General features: G+C 44.9%; 1 protein-coding gene across 1 annotated transcript in view; it reads left to right on the top strand.

Moving 5' to 3' along the window:
* LOC144762929 (calpain-13-like) overlaps positions 1–21666 on the top strand; it is a 449243-nt gene that overhangs the window by 201973 nt on the left and 225604 nt on the right. Inside the window, exon 5 of the mRNA XM_078648231.1 lies at positions 17613–17746. Within this exon, the coding sequence (XP_078504357.1) occupies positions 17613–17746 (134 nt within the window). The remainder of the gene's footprint in view (positions 1–17612; positions 17747–21666) is intronic.

Below are 21666 nucleotides of genomic sequence, written 5' to 3'. Positions count from 1 at the left end.
AATCTATACAGACGGACATGCTCAACCCTCCGTTTGGGGAGAACATGCATACAATCCCACATGTGAGATTACAAAAGAAGTGTGGCGCGGAGGTAAACTAAGACCTCTATTAACAAAATCACACTCAGTAGAAACTAATTCAGAAAAACAAACTGAAATAATCGCATTGAAAATGGCGCTAGATAATGCGGATCGCGAATTCCCGACACTTATAGTGTCAGATTCATATTACTGCGTCAAATCATATAACAGCGATTTGCAGACCTGGATTCAGAACGGTTACAAAGATGACACAGATGCACCAATAAAGCAGAGACTGCTCTGGGAACAAGTAGCTCTTTTGAAAAAAGAACTACCAAAGACTCACGTGACTCACTCACTGAGTCATCAGCGTGATGGCGTTCACGTTGTAGGGAATTCATTGGCTGAAGCAGCCGCAGCGGCAGCCACTAAACCGGCTCCCGTAGATCGAAAAAAGCGTACATTAAAATACATTGACGGCGAAACATTGCTGGCAGTGAAAACGTCATCAAAAAGCGACTGCTCAGCGTTACCGATCAATTATCCACTCAATTATACATACATAATCGATGCAAACTCCGTCCCTTTTGCTCGAATCCCTGGAGTGGGGGATAGAGTGATTCGAAACATGGACAGGAGACACTTGTTAATCGCAGACGCACATATGGGTGAGGGTCTTGGACACCTCAAACTAAAAGATTCTCTGGAAGATTTACAATCACGGTACTGGTGGCCAGGCATGAGCCTACATCATACCATGTTTGTAAAAAACTGCCCAAACTGCAACAGAAATCGCAGTGGGGAGAGAAAAAATAAAATACGGTGGAATCTGACTGCAGATAATATTACCAGCAAAAAGAATGGCTTGCGATTAACATATACAGGCTAGTTCCACTTATAATGTAGATCCACAGCACTCGGCTGACGTCCGGACTGTTATACAAGATTTGCGAGTCTAAATGGCATATACGCTAAGAGCATGCTACGTTCGACCATTTCTTTCACTCAGGCAATCCAGCCTGGGGGGGAAACATGGCCAAATGAGCACAGCCCAGCGGGAATCTTCTCACTTCCTTCCTGAGGGTATGGGATGGTGTAAAGAAAAAACCAAGGCAGAAAGCAATCTATAATAGAAAGGATATTAGGTTCGGGAGCTGGGTGGGTCAAACATCTAATAAGTGTCCAACGTAGTCTAAATAACCTGCCAAGAAATTCTCTGAAGGGATTCAGTCCGTACGAATTATTATTCGGAACTAGGATGTTGATCTCTGACCTTGATAGTCAGACTTCAGTGGTAATAGAAAAAAGCTTTGATGTCAAAGACCGTTTGGCTATTTTGCAGGACTTAAACAAAACAAGAAAAGACCTGAGCAACATACAGTTGAAACAACAGCCAACAACCACTGAAGAATCACCACCTGTCCCAGCAAGACCTGTCTGGATTCCGAAAGTCGGGGATCTAGTCAGGGAGAAGATCGCGGTAAAGAAGGAATTTGGGCCTTCTTACAGAAAAGCAGTTCCTGTCTTGTCTGTCAACGGGACAAGATCAGTTGTACTACCGCCACTTGCTGGAAAAAAGGAGAACCGAGTTGTATCCATCGACCTGGTAAAACCACAACATGTGGCCGATAACAAACAGTAGGCCAAGTGGACTCCCAATAAGTAGCAGAACACCAAGGTTTGCTACCAGTACAGAGGTTCTATCAAAAAGGCTCATCACATTCGAAACGCCTACAGAAGAGCAACAAGGACTATGCAACAATGCAATAGAACTAAGACCTCTGAAAACCCAAATTAAGACATTTAGCAGAGACACACCAATCTATACTGAAGTACCAAGTGAAAATGCAAAAAACAAAAATCCTGAACCAATTGGAACAATTGACAGAACTGCATCTGGTTACTTCATCAACTTCGATGATTCCTCTGACGGTGTCAGCGAACAAAAGACACAGCCATCATCAAAATCCTTTAAAGACAAAGCAAAGGAACTTTTGAAACAACTAAAAAAAACATATCTGATTTCTCCATGGATTGAAATTTGGGTGGGTTTTGGTGCATTTATCCTCATACTTTGGCTCATCATGGTATTTACTTTGGGACGCTTCATTGAGGGAAAATATGCTAAAATGGACACAGCAAGCCAGAACATCAACTTGGTCCTCAAACCACACACATCTTCACACGTCGAGAAACGAGAACTTTCTTCAGAACTTTCTTCAGCCAACTTCACAGCAATTCCAATACCTGGTGGGGTAGCCTGGGACAACACTGACTATGAAATTTATGGTCCGGTCGAGATCCTGAAATATCCACACCAAATTAAGATCTCCTTGAGTGACTTTGCAAAACCAAACTCATTTGCTGATGATTGGGACTTTGAAAGTATAAACAATATGATGTCTGACTTAGTAATGTCTGCTAAATTCACAAAACATGATTATTTGCAAGGTTCTACAAATTATGATAGTATGTATTGCTATAACCATTATGGTAACCATTTCCTGCATAAATCTGCACAACCTAGAAATGTTTTAAATTATAATCAATGGGAACATTGTGCTACACCTCCAAAAGGGAGCTCTAGAACCGTTTATGACACATATTCATACTTTCAAGGTTTTAACACTAGTAATGCTGAAACATTTTATTTTAAATTGTCAAACAAGACAGGGACCAAAACCATGATAACCAACACAAAATTGATATATTCAGATTCGTTCTTTGAAAAAATGAATACTTTTGGATTTGATTATTGGGACAAAAATGTTGATTTGAAAAGTGTTTGGGGTACAAAAGAATGGCAAGTACAGGGTTTAGAAGCTTTGTTTAGAGCCTGCATGATCCCAGAACAAATGATATTTTTAAATGACACTGTTCAACAAACCACCTGTCTTGGCTTAGCCAAAATCAAAGATTTAAATAACCTGTCTATTCCAAAGCCAACAATGTTTAGCAATAACTCTGATACAGATGAAGAAATAGACATAAACCATATACTTAACCAAAACAGAACACATCCTGATTGAAAACGATGGTTGATCTGGCCCACAGATACAAATCACTGTCAAGATAGATTCCTGAATAAAACACAGGGTTTCAAAATGACCAGGCCAGACCCTAGATATCCCCAAAGACATCACCCAGGGATAATAACAACCTACAGTGTGGGCAAATTATGCCTTCAATGGCTACAAACTTCCACACTGCCTGAAATTAAGCAACACCTAACTTTACTTACTGATGGTGCTGACTTGCGTGATTTCATACTGGGACCACGCAAACAGCGTCATAAGCGTTTCATAGCAGCCTCTGTATATGCAGCATACAATGAGGCCTGGAAGGTTACTCAAATTGAAACAGCAGAAAGAATACGTGAAATTGATCGTATTAATTTGGAAAAATCACTTTCTGTAGTGGACAATGGGTTAATGACTCTGTCCTCCAGAATTTTTTCATTGGACAGCATTGTGTCTTCAGCAATCGATATATTATCGCAAGACTTACTGTTATTACAACATGGTCAGTCACAATTGCGTTCTATTGTACAGCTTGGCTGGACGTTACAAAATCTGCGTTCAGGCTATGTGCCTTGGCGTTTAATCAACACAACGTCACTATTCCAAATCTTTAACCTTACTGATAGACAAATCGGTATGGCACAGAAGGGTGCTGATTATACAATCTTGAGCATTGAAAAACTAGAAAGATTACCAATGACAATGTCAGAACGACCTGTCAGTGAATGGATAATCCACGGAATCATAAATATTCCAATCTCAACCTTCAGGTTTCAATACTGCCAAAAATATATACAGGCTGGCATGTACGAGAAATTGGGAAAGGGGTACCTTAAAACAACTTGGAACCTGCCCTATTCACATGCATGTGTCAGTAACAAAGGACAGAAAGTGTTTCTTAGTGGCAACAATTGTGCTATGTCACTAAGCGGCACGCTTCTGTGTAACGGTATTAGTTTGCACGGAGCCTGTGAAGGGAATTCATACAACCTTTCATGTCACCAGCAAGGCGCACCTGCAACTGAAATAGAACCATTCTTTCAAAGACTCTATAATGGGAGTTACATTCTTATTGTAGACCGCAGATGTTGTAGTCTTATGCCCGGGACTCCTTATCTCGTCACTACGACGGCGAAGGTCAAGTGCTGTGGACGTTCTTTGTTCCCCAGCTCCTTTCCAGACAGGGAGGCAAGGGCATGGCCCAGTTTGAAAATTACTTCTATTCGAATAGATACTTTAAGCAGAATGAAAACAGTGCTTCTTCAGACGCCTACAAGGCTCACGTCATCTAAAGAAACGTATGATCTACAAGTCGCAAGGACGACTGCAGAGATACATACATTATTATCAACTAATTCCCCCGTACATTTCGCGGAAATCCTGAGCGAAATCTTAAATATTTCTGATACCACTGGGGTCTCAAAGGTATTTAAGACAGTATTTTCGATGGCATTAACACCATTCAAAGCCATACTGGGTATTTTTCCAGATTTCGTCCATTCGATTTTTGGCGGACTTCCCCTGATCCTGGGACTAATTGCAGGAATCCTATTCCTAGTCCTTATTTTTCGTTATGGCAACCCATGTCACAGATCAAACTCTCGCGACAATGGAAGATACGATCCTAGCCATTGGATACCGGGACCGGATATCAAAAATCCTGGGACTCTCCCGGCTTAGAGACCTAAACATGACTTGGTTTCTATCATTTCGACCAATGTGGCAAAGGTGTGTTTTACCTGTACTAAGGTGTCTGCTATGCGGAGAAGAATGCGTGTTAGACACCTGTCTGACGCTACAATCGGATGCGCCGGTGGATGCAGATACACTGTTGGTTCCTACCAAGGTTCACGCTTTGTGCTGCCCTCAAAGGCTGCCAATTCTGATGACGGCATTCCTGGAATCTTCACCACTGCGATTGAAGGGTAGTGAAGTTCAAGATGAAAGCAGCATCGAACAGGTACGACCTTCTGTCAGCAATGCAAATCAGAATGTCAATGCAGACAATCATGCGCATGAATGCATGGTTACCCCTATTTCCGACTTAGTGGAACTTTCCCATGAAGCTGTTGACAGTTTTTTCGAAAGCCTGAATGATATGATGTTCTCTCCGGAACAGAAATAGAGACTTTTGAGTAAACTCGCACACGGCGTTCCCTGAATTCGGCCTTCAACTTTAAAAATAAAGTCACATGAACAATTACAATCCAGTTCACGGACAGCAATTTTTTCAGCAAGCCCTTAAAATATTTTTCTATATATTTTTTACCGGGACACTGATTTTCTGCTTAAAGTAAGAAACTATTCCTAGAGAACTAAGATTTCTATTTTTAGATACTTTATAGACTTTAGCTGCCCGCTGGTATGTTCACAAAAAAGATTTTATGTGATGAAATGGTTTCGACTTTTTTTCTGTATAGCCATATTAAGAGCCATTTCATGTGTATTTCTCATATACCAACAAGCAATAATGCATAAAATGCGTGTTTACTTTTGCATTTAATTCATAGCTTAAGTGCATACAATATATATGACTGCAATTTTTCAGTATATTTGAACATTTCGAAATGCATTTATGTATTTTGGGGTGGTAAGGTATACACTATACTCTATAGTATGTTGTACTATGTTATACTATGCATAGATTAGTAGATATGACCATAGTTAGCGTGGAGTGGGTGTCGTGTATTTCTATAGGTTCTGAATCGATCCCCCTATTCCTGACCCTATTCTGGTTAAACTAACTAGCTAGTTAACTAACAGTCAGCCCATGAGGCAAGAAATCCCCCATGATGCAGATACCGTTATCTGACGCAGTCACACTACGGCACAGGAACGTGTTATCTGATTAGGTCATAACGCTTGAGATCTAATTAGACAAGCGACATTCCTCCAGCCCCTGATAAGGCATACGACGTTCTCATAACAAATCAAACCTATGACAACCTGGATAATCCGTGCGGCCATTGTTTCGATTTCACAGAGAACTTTAGTAAAGAATGTGCTAACGAGCAAGTCGTATGACATCTTTATTGACGTACCTATGTCCATCCTTACGTCAATCCCGGCACCTTTAAGGTATAAATATTGCCGACCTTGCCCTATGCAAACACACGCGTGGTGACAAGACGGAGCAGCCATACTTGCCGAAGCCGAGAGCAGAAGCAGACCCCGCAGGCAGCAGCCCCGCCTTCCTGACGCGCTGAGAGACGCGCTGCTATCTCAAGCCGAGAGACCCAGCACCGGCGTTTCTGGGCAGCCCTCGCAGGCAGCCTGGAATATCGAGAGCAGAGAAAGAGATACCATTCCTCATTCATCCTAACTTCCAGGTACAGAACTGAATAACCCCTCCTAGAGAATTCTTTAGTTATTCACTTGGCAAAAACAAACTTAACTTAAACTGTAACTTTCTATTCCCGCCCACGCATTAGACTTAGGTCAGGTACACGGGGTAGGCGTATTTAGAAACACCAGTTGAGTACGTTTAGTCAAATGTATATGTGTATGTAAATATATTTTAATCATTTTAAACATCATATGGCTCAGAAACCATATCAATGTTTTTACAGTATTATTTTATACTATTGCTTCTAATGTATGCACTTTACTTAACTATAAGTATCGCAATAATATCGATCCATTTCTCTTGTACGAGAAAAGAGACTGATCAATAAATAACATCTTTTATTGAACACGCCCGTCTCTTCCTTTTCTCTACATTCTGATGAGACTAAGAATGCACGTACTGACTGAGTAAAATAATTGCCTTGTGCTCACACGACTCTTGAGATTGACTCTTGATTAGGGGAGAGCAAAGTTGTCATGTTCTATGGTTGTCAGAAACTAAATCCCTTCTTGTCTAATCAGGGGAGTTAATCCTTCCTTGAACATTCGAGAAAGTTTCTAGCGAACTCTGAGCTTAGCTGGCAAACCCAAAAATTAAGTCTAGTATCGACAGTAGTAGACCTAGTTAACGTCTGGCCTAGGCCTTTACTGCTGTAGGTACTATTCCAATGCGCAGAGCCTATTGGGAAAATAGGAGCTACACTACACACTTACTCACCAATAAGCTATCCATGCATTCAGTTACTGATGCATTCATCTGTGTGATCATTCATCTATCTAAGCTCTTATACATTTCCAGCTTCACTCACCCATTCACAGAACCACACACATAAACCTATCAGTCATTGAGGAAACACTTTGACTCAGAAAACAGCCATACCTATTGACTTTGCCAATACTTTTTATATTTAGATTCCTGTCTGTTGGACCTGCGATGGGCAAGCCCAGCACAAAGGGGGTAGCTTGGCTCAAGTGACAAGGCAAGTGAAGGCTGTAGTGTTAAGCCAGCTCTGACCCAATAATAACTCCTTGTACATCCACACCAAAAAGAAGGACACCACACCACTGCTGTAGAAAAATACGATTCCTTTATATAAAAGTTATTTGTTGTAAATAGGGTTGACTGGGAAAGCACATATACATTTCTTTTGGTCATACAGTTCTGGTAATAAATAGTATTAATAAATAGAATAACTTCAGGAATGAGTATCACAATAAATATCACAATAAATATCAGAATAAATATTGGTTCATTTAAATAAACAACCACATTTTTCTTCTGGTATCGCTGCTACCAATTAAATACTTTAGAATCATTACATCTGCAATACGTTTCAAATGGGAAAGATAACTCTTACAGTTTATGCTGTTTTCAATGACCAGGTATACGGCTTCTCTGAGCACAAAATAAGGTTTGGGACTCTTTAATAATCACTCAAGGCGTATGCGCGTATATCTAGAAGGCAAGGAAACACAGTAAATACATCATTTGCACTTGGCGGTCACCGGGATAGGATCTCTGCTTTGCCGGTGAAGTCTATGCGCGCCTACGGGCTTTAGCACCACTTGAGCACAGGCGGCACCAGTTCAAAGTCATTAGACTGACGAACGGGCTGCCGGAGAGGTCACACAACCTTCGCGCACAGTCAAATAAATGCCGGTTCACAGTTCCTTCACAACTCTGCATTCACTATGAGGAAACGGGCCCACCTCACATCGGCTGCAATTCAAGATACGATTCAGTCGGGCACAGCACTCCTCTCGTTAGCGACGGGGCTCTCAGGGGCTCCACGGACCTCCCTCCGACGTCCGCATTCAGGGGGGTTCCCGCCCACAGCTACAGCTCCCGGGTCACTGGGGAGTGGCAGAGACGCTAGTCCCGCCTAACGAAGGCCGGCCTTTCCCCGCCCCGGCGCACCACCTCACCTTCAATCTGCGCAGGAAGCGCTCTACGCTGGTGGGGCTCGGAGACGTCCGAGCTCCCCTCTAGAGGCACCTGTCACGAAGGGGGCATAGCTGACGATCGCGGCGAACTTGCTCTCGCCTCGCGACTCGATAAATCGATCACAGTTCACCACCGGGGGGGCGGGGAGGCACACGAATCTGGCCACAGTCTTTGGGGGCAATGAGGTACTCGCTGGGCAGGCGCTGTAGGCGCTAGATCACTTCTCACGTAGCTGACTGGAACGCCAGTCAGACACAACGCCAGCAACCCTTTGCTGCTCTACTGCCTGCGCTACCAGCCACCTCAGGGGTCAACAGGGCAGGTGTCAATCTGGTGTCAAGTCTGGAATCTCTTCTCTAGTCTGAACTAATCTCCATCCACATCTCAAATCTAAAATGGCCGCCAGGGACTGGGCCTTATATAGCCAGTGCCCTGGGGTACTGGCACGAGCCAGAAGGTTCTAGAACCTTCTCTGGCTGTGACAATGACATGGCACTCTTGACGGGTATTTAGGAGACTCACAGCCACCGTACTGGGGTTCTAGAGCAGCCATTTTGTGTACCTGAGGAAAACAACGGAATTCCTGTCAGAAATGCGCGCCAAACAAAGGGCGCCAAAACCTCAAGAGGCCAGGGTTCATGAAGGCTCCAATGGGAGTCACTTCACATGAGGAAAAAGGGTGTCTACCATTTTAAGTTCATTTACACAGGTTGACAACCCCAGCTTGTAATGCCACAGGTTTGGGCCAGGCGCCTTGTAAATAGGTGCCACAAACCTTGTGTGCAACTGGGCGTCAAGGAACATCTAACCCCATGAAACAACACATAAAAAGTCCTGGTAGACGAATAAAAAGCGACAAATTTTGGGAGGTACAGGGGAACAAAAGAAATCATAGTGGTGAGTGGACTCTCAGAAGCAGACGGGTCTAACACGCGTCCCCCCCCAGCTGAAAGTGGGGAGAGCTACCCAAACCCTTGGGAGTCCTCAACACTAAGGCGGAAATACCTGGAGAGACCGTCTGCATTGGCGTTGTCAACTCCGGGCCGGTGTTCCACCCGAAAGTCCATTCCCTGTAGGGAGATAGACCACCTCAACAGTTTGGGATTTTCCCCCTTCATTTGCATGAGCCAACGAAGGGGTCGGTGGTCTGTCTGAACAAGGAAGTGTGAACCAAACAAATATGGTCGCAGCTTCTTCAGTGCCCAGACCACCGCAAAGGCTTCCCGCTCGATGGTACTCCACCTCTGTTCCCGGGGAAGCAGTCTTCGTGACAGAAAGACCACGGGCTGATCCAGACCCTCTTCATTGAGTTGCGATAGCACCGCCCGAATGCCAATGTCGGATGCATCTGTCTGGACAATGAACTCTTTTGAAAAATCTGGAGCCTTCAGGACTGGAGCTTTACACAATGCTTGTTTCAGAGTGTCGAAGGCTCGCTGGCAAGCCTCCGTCCAAATGACTCTCCTGGGTTGCTTTTTGGCCGTGAGTTCTGTAAGGGGTGCCACGATAGTGCCATACCCCTTCACGAATCGTCTGTAGTAACCTGTGAGGCCCAGGAAGGCTCGGACCTCAGTCTGGGTCTTGGGGGGTTTCCAGGCCATGATTGCCTCAATCTTCGCCTGAAGGGGCTGCACCGTTCCCCGGCCCACCAAGTGTCCTAAGTACACTACCGACCCCTGTCCAATCTGACATTTGCTGGCCTTGATCGTCAAGCCAGCCCGTTCCAGGGCCTGGAGAACGGCTTGCAAGTGCTGCAAGTGATCCTCCCAGCTGCTACTGAAGACAGCTATGTCATCCAAGTAAGCAGCAGAGAATGACTCCATCCCGGTGAGGATCGTGTTCACCAGCCGCTGAAAAGTGGCAGGAGCGTTCTTGAGCCCAAAGGGCATGACACAAAACTGGTAGTGTCCATCAGGTGTGGAGAAGGCTGACCTTTCCTTGGCTCCATTAGACATGGGAATCTGCCAGTACCCTGCAGTGAGGTCAATGGTACTGAGATATTGGGCAGCTCCCAACCGGTCAATCAATTCATCCGCCCGAGGGATCGGATGAGCATCCGTTTTGGTTACCGAATTTAGTCCTCGGTAGTCCACACAGAATCTCAATTCTGGTGTGGTGCCAGGTGGGGCAGCTTTAGGAACTAACACCACCGGGCTAGACCAAGGGCTACTCGAAGGTTCGATGACTCCTAGCTCCAGCATCTTAGCTACTTCGCTTTGGATACTGGCCTTCACCTTGTCAGACAGCCGGTAAGACTTTGACTTCACAGGTGGGCTGTCCCCTGTGTCCACGTCATGGGTACACAAGTGGGTCTTACCCAGGACAAGGGAGAACAGAGGAGCGAATGACCCCAAGACCTGGCGACATTCCTCCTGCTGCTCAGGAGTCAGGATTGGGTCGAGAGTTTCACTCCCTCCACTGACCCATCCTTTTCTTGAGACGCAAAAAGGTCGGGGAGAGGCTCCGTGTCCTCTTCCTCCGATCCGTCAGTCACCATAACCAACATGACTTCGGGTCTCTCGTAGTGGGGCTTGAGGCGATTGGCATGTAACACCCGATGCGGATGCCGAGGGGTCTTTACGTCCACCAGATAGGTAGACTTGCCCTTCTTCTCCAATACCTCGTAGGGGCCTGTCCAACGGTCCTGGAGGGCACTCAGCTCACCAGGCTCCATCACCCACACCTTCTGGCCAGGCTCCAACTCCACTGGGTGAGCGTTGTGGTCATACCACGCTTTCATAACTGCCTGACTGGCTTCCAAGTTGTCAGAAGCTTGCTTCCACAACTTAGTCATTTGGCTTCGGAAGGCCAGCATGTAGCTCACCACATCCTGGGGAACTTTCCGGGGAGACTTTTCCCAGGAGTCCCTCACCAGGCTGAGGGGTCCACGTACAGGGTGCCCGTACAAAATCTCGAAGGGGCTGAAGCCCACTCCCTTTTGCGGCACTTCCCTGTAGGAAAAGAGCAAACAGGGTAGGAGGACGTCCCATTTCCTCCGCAGGCTTTCGGGTAGACTTCTGATCATACCCTTCAATGTTTGGTTGAACCTTTCCACAAGACCATTGGTCTGTGGGTGATAAGGAGTGGTGAACCTGTAAGTCACTCCACACTCCTTCCACATGGCCCGCATATATGCTGACAGGAAGTTGGTCCCCCTGTCAGACACAACTTCCTTGGGGAATCCCACTCGGGTAAAGATCCCCATCAGGGCCTTGGCCACTACTGGTGCAGTAATGGTTCTCAGAGGAATTGCCTCTGGATACCTTGTGGCGTGATCCACCAGGACCAGGATAAACCTGTGACCGGATGATGTAGGTGGATCTAGGGGCCCAGCAATGTCGATGCCCACCCTTTCAAAGGGGGTGCCAACGACGGGAAGTGGTTCCAGGGGAGCCTTCAGCTTCGTCCCTGTTTTCCCACTGGCTTGGCATGGCACGCACGACCGACAGTATGTGTCGGACGCCACCCTCATTCGAGGCCAATAAAAGTGGGGGACAAGCCGGGCAAAGGTCTTGTCCTGACCCAAGTGTCCTACCAAGGGAATCTCATGAGCCAACTCTAATAGGAAGGCTCGGTAACACTGTGGGACTACCAGGGCCCGTGACAATACGTGCACTGGCGCCCTGGGTTCACTGTAGAGGAGACCATCCTCCCAGTAAACACGATAGTTCCCAGACTCGTTACCTGCTGCCTGGGCTTCAGCCTGTTGCCTCAGACCCTCGAGGGTGGGACATTCCCTTTGTCCCTTACTCAGTTCCTCCCTGGATGGTCCTCCTTCCACTCGCCACTCAGCGGGGATAGGCAAGTCCTCCAACGGAACCATGTCCTCCTCCGCGGACTCCGGGTCCACCTCCACAGGTGGCCTATCCGTCTCACGGGGCATGGACATCGAGGCAGGCTCCTCCTGTCCTCGAAATGTTCCCTCATCAGCAGCTGGGTGGGCCATTGTTCCAGGCTCCAACCCACGCGACTTCTCCTCCCGAGCAGCCGCAGACCTGGTACTCACACAGGCCCAATCAGTTGTACCCAGCATCTCAGTATGAGTCCGGTATTCCACCTCCTTCCAAGCATTGTGCTCCATATCATTGCCCAGCAGACAATCGACTGGCACGGCGGGGCTTACGGCAACTCGAAGTGAACCTGAAACCCCTCCCCACTCAAAGGGAACCTCGGCCACAGGATAGTGGCCCATTCTGCCGTCAGCCATCGCGGCTGGATGAAGTACGCCTGGAATCACCTGCTCTGAGGACACCAGATGACTCCTTACCATAGTCATACTGGCTCCTGTATCTCTCAGAGCTTCCCCTCTATGGCCATTGATGGTGACCCATTGCCCATACTTGGTAGTATTTGAGGGCACCTGGATCTTTGGAACCACCTCCCGATCACCCAGGGACACTAAGGTGACACCCGCCCACTCCCCCCCCTTAACTAAGGGCATCTCCTCCCCGAGCGCTACACTAGAGACTCCCGGGGCCTTTCCTCCAGTGGGAGGGGGTGGTCTCTTTGGGCATTTCACGTCTCCCTTATAATGTCCAATACCACCGCACTCAAAGCAATGGATAACCCTTGGCTGCTGACTCTGGCCAGGATTAGAGTTCTTCTGCGGGTTAGCCTTAGAAGTGGAGAAGAAACTTTTCCCCTTAAAGGTATTTTGGGGGCCTTTGGAGAACTCCTGCTTCTTGTTATCTCCCCCCTCTTTTTTCTGGGGAGCGCCCTGTCCGGACTTCTGAGAATCTCCTCCCGTCCCCTTCGTGGACACTCGGGTACTTGCCCAAATGTCCGCCTCCTCAGCAAGCTTACGGGGGCAAGTAAGTTTGCTGTCTACCAGGTGTTGCCTCAGCTCGGGAAGACATTTCTCGAGTAGATGTTCCTTGAGTATCAGGTCGTACAACCCTCGATAGTCCTCCACCTCATTACCTTGGACCCACCCATCCAGGGCTTTCTTGGCAAAATCCAGGAAGTCAACCCAATTCTGTGAGCTCAGCTTGTGGCTGCCCCTAAACCTTTGCCGGTATTTCTCGGGGGTCAACCCAAACTTCCTGATGAGCGCCACCTTCATGGCGGGGTAATTAACCTGTTCCTCCCGGTCTAGGGCCAATAGGGCATCCCTACCTGTCTGAGGCATGTACCGGTATAATCCACCACCCCAATGCTTCTCATGGATCCCATGGGCTCTTAAGGAGACCTCATAGGCTGCCAGCCACTTGGCTATGTCGTCTCCAGCGGTATAACTGGCGACTACGTCCTTGGGTAAATGGGGCCTGGGCTCCCTGGCAAATTCCTTTGACTCGACACCCTTCGGAGTGATGTTAGGGACCTGGAATTCGAGTTCTCGTAGCTTGAACTTGTGTTCTATCCTTTTCCTTTCCATCTCCAGCTTGGACTCATGTTCCAACCTCCTCCCCTCCCTCCTTTCTTCCAACTCCATTTTTGCTATTTCCCACCTTAACAGTCTTTCCTCTCTCCTGTCAGCTAACTCGGTTTCTGACAACCCTCTCAATGACACACTGCTGCCCTCCCGTGAGGTTGCCTTGGGGCTGATTGACATCTCACCCACCCCCGGGGGACATTCCGCAGTCCTATCAATGACAGTACCTCTGTCCGATTCCTCCTCCTCCACCGTTCCCTCCGTGTGTGCTTCCACCCATGCTCGCAGACTAGTACGGAGCTCCTCTCTTTTGGCCCCTCGCCTGACAAACACTCCCCTCTCCTGACAGAAATCCTTGAGCTGTGCCACAGTATAATTCTCCAGCTCTGACATTTCGAATTCCATCTTGTCAGTGAAAAGTGTGGACAACCACCCCGAAGTAGGTGACCAGGATAAGAACTTTGAGGGTCACTTCCACCCACCTCCAGGAAAGAATTTGGAAAAAGCAAAACGTTGAATTTGAGGGCCGCTAGGAGAAAACTCCGGGTGTGTACCTGTGGTGCACACTGAATTATTATGGGGTTCAAAACAAGCACGGCTCGCAATCCCACCCGCTGAGCACCAATTTTATGTTGGACCTGCGATGGGCAAGCCCAGCACAAAGGGGGTAGCTTGGCTCAAGTGACAAGGCAAGTGAAGGCTGTAGTGTTAAGCCGGCTCTGACCCAATAATAACTCCTTGTACATCCACACCAAAAAGAAGGATACCACACCACTGCTGTAGAAAAATACGATTCCTTTATATAAAAGGTCTTTGTTGTAAATAGGGTTGACTGGGAAAGCACATATACATTTCTTTTGGTCATACAGTTCTGGTAATAAATAGTATTAATAAATAGAATAACTTCAGGAATGAGTATCACAATAAATATCACAATAAATATCAGAATAAATATTGGTTCATTTAAATAAACAACCACATTTTTCTTCTGGTATCGCTGCCACCAATTAAATACTTTAGAATCATTACATCTGCAATACGTTTCAAATGGGAAAGATAACTCTTACAGTTTATGCTGTTTTGAATGACCAGGTATACGGCTTCTCTGAGCACAAAATAAGGTTTGGGACTCTTTAATAATCACTCAAGGCGTATGCGCGTATATCTAGAAGGCAAGGAAACACAGTAAATACATCATTTGCACTTGGCGGTCACCGGGATAGGATCTCTGCTTTGCCGGTGAAGTCTATGCGCGCCTACGGGCTTTAGCACCACTTGAGCACAGGCGGCACCAGTTCAAAGTCATTAGACTGACGAACGGGCTGCCGGAGAGGTCACACAACCTTCGCGCACAGTCAAATAAATGCCGGTTCACAGTTCCTTCACAACGCTGCATTCACTATGAGGAAACGGGCCCACCTCACATCGGCTGCAATTCAAGATACGATTCAGTCGGGCACAGCACTCCTCTCGTTAGCGACGGGGCTCTCAGGGGCTCCACGGACCTCCCTCCGACTTCCGCATTCAGGGGGGTACCCGCCCACAGCTACAGCTCCCAGGTCACTGGGGAGTGGCAGAGACGCTAGTCCCGCCTAACGAAGGCCGGCCTTTCCCCGCCCCGGCACACCACCTCACCTTCAATCTGCGCAGGAAGCGCTCTACGCTGGTGGGGCTCGGAGACGTCCGAGCTCCCCTCTAGAGGCACCTGTCGCAAAGGGGGCACAGCTGACGATCGCGGTCGCGGCGAACTTGCTCTCGCCTCGCGACTCGATAAATCGATCACAGTTCACCACCGGGGGGGCGGGGAGGCACACGAATCTGGCCACAGTCTTTGGGGGCAATGAGGTACTCGCTGGGCAGGCGCTGTAGGCGCTATATCACTTCTCACGTAGCTGACTGGAACGCCAGTCAGACACAACGCCAGCAACCCTTTGCTGCTCTACTGCCTGCGCTACCAGCCACCTCAGGGGTCAACAGGGCAGGTGTCAATCTGGTGTCAAGTCTGAAATCTCTTCTCTAGTCTGAACTAATCTCCATCCACATCTCAAATCTAATATGGCCGCCAGGGACTGGGCCTTATATAGCCAGTGCCCTGGGGTACTGGCACGAGCCAGAAGGTTCTAGAACCTTCTCTGGCTGTGACAATGACATGGCACTCTTGAGGGGTATTTAGGACACTCACAGCCACCGTACTGGGGTTCTAGAGCAGCCATTTTGTGTACCTGAGGAAAACAAAGGAATTCCTGTCAGAAATGCGCGCCAAACAAAGGGCGCCAAAACCTCAAGAGGCCAGGGTTCATGAAGGCTCCAATGGGAGTCACTTCACATGAGGAAAAAGGGTGTTCACCATTTTAAGTTCATTTACACAGGTTGACAAGCCCAGCTTGTAATGCCAGAGGTTTGGGCCAGGCGCCTTGTAAATAGGTGCCACAAACCTTGTGAGCAACTGGGCATCAAGGAACATCTAACCCCATGAAACAACACATAAAAAGTCCTGGTAGATGAATAAAAAGCGACAAATTTTGGGAGGTACAGGAGAACAAAAGAAATCATAGTGGTGAGGGGACTCTCAGAAGCAGACGGGTCTAACACTGTCCATAAACAAAAAAAACCTCTGCAAGGGAATGTTGGTAGAGTGTGTTATTATGAATACCACAATATCTAGTGTTTCAAAGCCTCAAATGGTCTTGCTTGAGCACTATTAAACATGGATGTGGGAAATCCGCCTTTTATGTGTGGTCACCCTGAATTTTTCGTCTTTAGATAGAGCCTATATTTTTGCTAGCTTTAGGGCGCTGTGCACTTTGACCATGCTAACCAGCAAGAAAGTACCTGTGCACCTCCTTTTATCATGGTCAAATGAGCATACTCCTAATTTGGAAATGTTTTAACTTGCCTATAAGTCCTGAGTATATGGTACAAAATGTAACCAGGACGTGGAAGTTAAATGCTACTAGTGGACTGCAGCACCTATTGTGTAAAGGCTGTGTAAACATTGCTTCAGGCCTAACATTGTAGCCTGACTGTAGACGTATAACAACTTCAATTTGGCCTGGCGGACGTTAAAACCTTACTGTTCAATATTAAGAAATCTCGACTATGTAGGCTTTGTAGCCCAGAAAGCAAGTTGCATGGTGTTTAACCCCTTGCGTGCGTCGGCCGTCCAAACCACGCCCACGCCATAAATCACATGCACCGCCGTGATGTATTTTCGCTGTGCTCCCCAGACAAAGAAGTGGAGTCCAAGTGTTACTAGACAGACCTCCTGTGTAATCTTCAGGATTACAATAAGCTGCAAGATGCCTTATCCTGGCAGGACCCAGCAGACCAGGGACCCCTGGACCTGGACTGGAGCCTGCTTGGCCTCTGCCTAACACCCTAAGAGTCTCTAGGTGCTTCTCCTGAGGTCCTGGGGGCTTTAGAAGTGTGCTCCTGTGGTTCTAACCCAGAAGGTAAAATCATTTACCAGGATGAACCTTGTTGGTGTATCCGACCCGCACTCCAATGTGGTCAGCTTCAGGTTGCACCTAGGTACCAATCTACTGCTACCAGTGGCTATTATTGGCACTTTATGCTTTTTTGGAACTATTTTTATTTAAAACTATAAAAATGTATGTTTCCAGTTTCCCTCATTGGATGCTTGTCTGAGCTAAGATGGAAATGCTGTAGTTTTTAAAATGTTTACCAAGTCATGATTTATTTGTTTCTTTATAGATGTTCATTATTCACACTGATTCTACTCAACCTAAATCTGAGAAAACTAGGCATGATTTGAAGAAGAGGAGCCAGTTTTAAAATGTTTGTTTTAATTACTGTCCCTATCTTGGCATCCAAGAATGCTAAGCCATGGCTAGCTTAATAAATGCTTTCAAATATATTTAAATTGTTTTAATGTCTTTTTGTATTTCAGTTCTGGCATTTCGGAGAATGGGTGGACGTGGTTATTGATGATCAATTGCCATTTATCAACGGGAAGTACTTGTCTGTGCAGCCATGTAGTAAAAATGAATTTTGGCCATGTCTTCTTGAGAAAGCATATGCCAAGTAATTACCTAATTTTATATCTTCTTTGTGAAAGACACTGTGAAATTGAAGCAATCAAATTTCTTATTAAAATACAATTAATTTCATAAAATGTATTGTACTGAATTAACACACTGGGTGTGATTATGCCACACCGATGCAGAAACGGAACCGACCAACCTCAGGTCGGCGGTACCGAGAGCCTAATCAAGATGCAACTGAATATTGTTTGGCCGCACACTCCCATTCCTCTATGGGAGCTTGAATTACGTCCGTAAACTGGCCATAACACAAGTTCCCATAGAGGAATGGAAGTCTTTGTTCATCCCTGCACCTGTGGCATGTACCTTATGGTGCCTGCCACATGTGTAGGGATGAACAGAGGGCCACCATAGGTGCCCCCTCCTCCCCAACCGGAGGATGCAGAGGCAAGGGGGCCTTGCTGCGGCCCCCATTCTCGCTCCCCGACAGGTTTTCCATGTCGGAAAGCCCAACATGGAAAGCCTACCGGAGAATGGGTGGACAGCAGTTCAGCCAACTGACCCTTGGAGTCAATTCTTGGTTCCTGGGTTCAAGGCTAGTAGATCCAGTCTTCCTTCTTCAGACAACAGGGCCGTCGATCTCCTGGATTTTCCACAGGGTCGGGAGTGTTCTGATGAGAGGTTCTGAGGATGCCTTTTTTATACCGAGTGCCAGCCTGCATTGGGGACTCACGAGGTCTACCCCTAAACTGGTCCAGGTCAGTATTTCACCTTTTCCTGGGTCTGACTTCAAGCTGTCTAGGATAACGAAGGGCAAGCAGACCCAGACGTGGACTGTATTTGCCAGTGACAGGGCAGGCAGGCTCACACGTCAGGAGGGAGGTGGACACAGCCCTCAGCCACCATGTGAAGGTCAGGAAGGTCTGAGTACAACCCTCCAGGCCATCCCACTCAGGAGAGGAACACCCTCACACATCCAAAGTGCTTTTTTCCCCTAATACCCATCACACCACAGGAGAGTCATTAACAGTCTTGTTACCCCGGACACTAGCAGAAAGACACCTTTGGTTTAGGCAGAAAATTCCAACTTTCTGAAAGTGGCATTTTCCGAATACTAACTTAAAGTCTGACTTTGCTATTAAGAAGGATTTTAAATTACAATTTAAATGAGTTGTGGAAGTGCTTTCTATCTGCTCCCAAACTGAAGATATCCGTTATTAAGTGTAATACGTTAACCGAGTGTTGGTTTATGGGAGAGTTAGCCTTGCTACAGTTAAAAAACGACTTTAGGAGTATTTCACTGCTAGGACATGTAAAGTGTAAGTACCCACATCCTACTTTTTAAATACCATGCACCTTGTCCTATGATCTTTTGGGGCCTACTTTAACGTGTCTTCTCAGTATTAAAAAAGGATGTATTAGGCCTGGCAAAAGGTTTATTTTGCCAGTTGCAGTTTAAAATGGACTACAGGCTGCAGTGTAAGGCCTGAGGCATGTTTTACAGTGTATTTTAGTGGCACAATGGGTGCTACTGCCCACTAGATGCATTTGATTTACATGCCCTGGTTTTACACTAAAGGGATGTAATCTACTACTGACACAACTATATTGGAGGAAGATATTGAACACTGAGGGGGGACATTTACTTGGCCCACTCCAACCCAACCTACATGGGGAAGTTATTGGACACTAAAGGGGTAAAATTTACTATTCCACTCCAGTTGAAACCAATTTGGGGAAGGAGTTTGACACTAAAGGGGTGACATTTAGTATTTCCACTCCATAAGGATTTTTGAAAAAGATTTTGGATGCTAAAGATGTGAAATTTACAATATCTACTTCAATATAACAACATTTTAAACAAGGTAATACGAAATAATTCATTACAAAACACAATCAATACTCAAATACTCACACACATTTGTTTTATTAAAACAATATTTAATCTAAAAACAAACTAGCCTAAACTACAAATCTATATATACATACTCCCATATTATAAGTGAAATAAATGTTTTATTTATATACAGAAATAAAATATTTATGAAATCATGTTTCAACCTTTTCAAAACTATGAACCATAAAATAAATAACTATGATTTCCAAATTAACAATCATAAAATCACAAAATATTTTGTAAATGTTATCTTTTTTATAAATGTAAAACATGTATTTAAAATAAACAACTATTTTAGAACAATTATTAACAACGGTCTACAAGTTTGAAATAAAATTACAAAAATTATACATTTCTAAATAAAAGCATGTCTAATATTATTTGTTTCAATTGTTTTCTTAATGAAAATATTGTTTGCTAAATATTTTTAAAAAAACTTAAAAAATCCAATTTATCTATTGCATACCTTCAAAATGATTAAACTAGTTTTTTTTTTAAATATAAATATTTAAAAAATGCCCCTACACTTATCCCCTAAAAAACAAACATCTTGCTGCAATAAAATGTAACATTATTTTTATATATATATATATATATCAATACAACTAAATATACAAATTTCAACATTTTCATAGCTTGAAATTTTGCTTACAAAAACACTATACAAAATATGAACAGATACAATAAAAAATACAATACAAATAAATATTATTTGGCATAAAGAATATTGCGGTCAACGATGTTTTGTACATTGATATTTTTACAACAATATCAAAAACAACACTAAAAAATAATTTTTCACTATCGATATTCCTGTTGACATGATTTTTGATGTCCCAATAATCTTGATACAATATTTTTGTATCAAAAATATTTTATTCCAATATTCTGTCCAAACACCAACCTAACTTTAAGTCATAATTGTTTACATTTTTGCACTAGGCAACCGCACTCAAGGGTGTAAAGACGGTGGATGAAGGCATGATTTGGCTTGAGAGTTGGTGAACAGCCTCCATGATGAAATTGTTTTTCCCCCATATAGGAAAAAAATTAAATAGAAATATGCAATTGTACAGCAGGGCTAATTTCTCCGCTGTTAAAATGTACTCAATTTACAATACCACACTGCAGAAACAGCAATGTATAAAACTTGTCACATGAATTGCATTAGGGCACATGGGAAACAGTGAATGCAGCTCCTAAGCATACTTCTCTCAACATTTGTGAATTGCAAAATGGTGTAAATCTACATGGAGTACTGCTACGAGTGCAGATTTGTTACCAAAATACAGACAGATCACATCAATGCGCAAAAGGCAAACAGGGAATAGTGTGCAAGTGTCTAAAAAATAGGGCTCCCGGTTTTATAGTATTTCTTTTTTTGCCATTTCCGTCTGTATTTATCCATATTTATTTTTGGCTAATTCTATTTGTATTTATTCATATTTATTTTGGGTTTTGTGGAATAATTAGGCTGAAATTAGTATATTTCCACATTTATTTAACCAATAAATATGCGCTCATGCTTGAATGTCTGCCAAGTTTCAATGCTCTGAACACCTGCAGAAGATAAATCTGTGCACTTATATGAAAATATGCAAATTTCAGTTTCAACCTTGTGCATATCTACTACTGTTAAAGCCTCTTTACTAAAATGATTTTCTTTTTTAACCCCTTGATCTATCAATCCAGTATTTAGAATTGCTAAAAAAGCAACCCAATGTCCGTCTTTATCCACATTTAAAAATAGATATAGACAAGAAAATGAATGTTTACTGTATGTATTTATCTATAAAATTCAGTAAAAACGGTAAACAGGGAGCCTTACTAATAAAGAATGCTTGATATACATAAGACATCTTCAACAATAATTGTTAGGGTTGTCTACCAGTACTGCTTTGGGAATCCTGCAAAGAAAGTAAGACTTCTTGTAAATCACAGCTGTACCTCTTAACCAGTTTATCCTGTTCCTGAGCTCACATCATGGTAATTAAAATCGTTTTGGATTCTGATAATTGCCACCCTCGAGGCGGAATTTGGATGGGTGTAGGTCGGTTGCGGTT

The sequence above is a fragment of the Lissotriton helveticus genome, chromosome 6, assembly GCF_964261635.1.
Source record: "Lissotriton helveticus chromosome 6, aLisHel1.1, whole genome shotgun sequence".
NCBI classification, from domain to species: Eukaryota; Metazoa; Chordata; class Amphibia; order Caudata; family Salamandridae; genus Lissotriton; species Lissotriton helveticus.
Note: the sequence above shows the minus strand (reverse complement) of the source record. Positions and strands in the feature narration are given on the sequence as shown.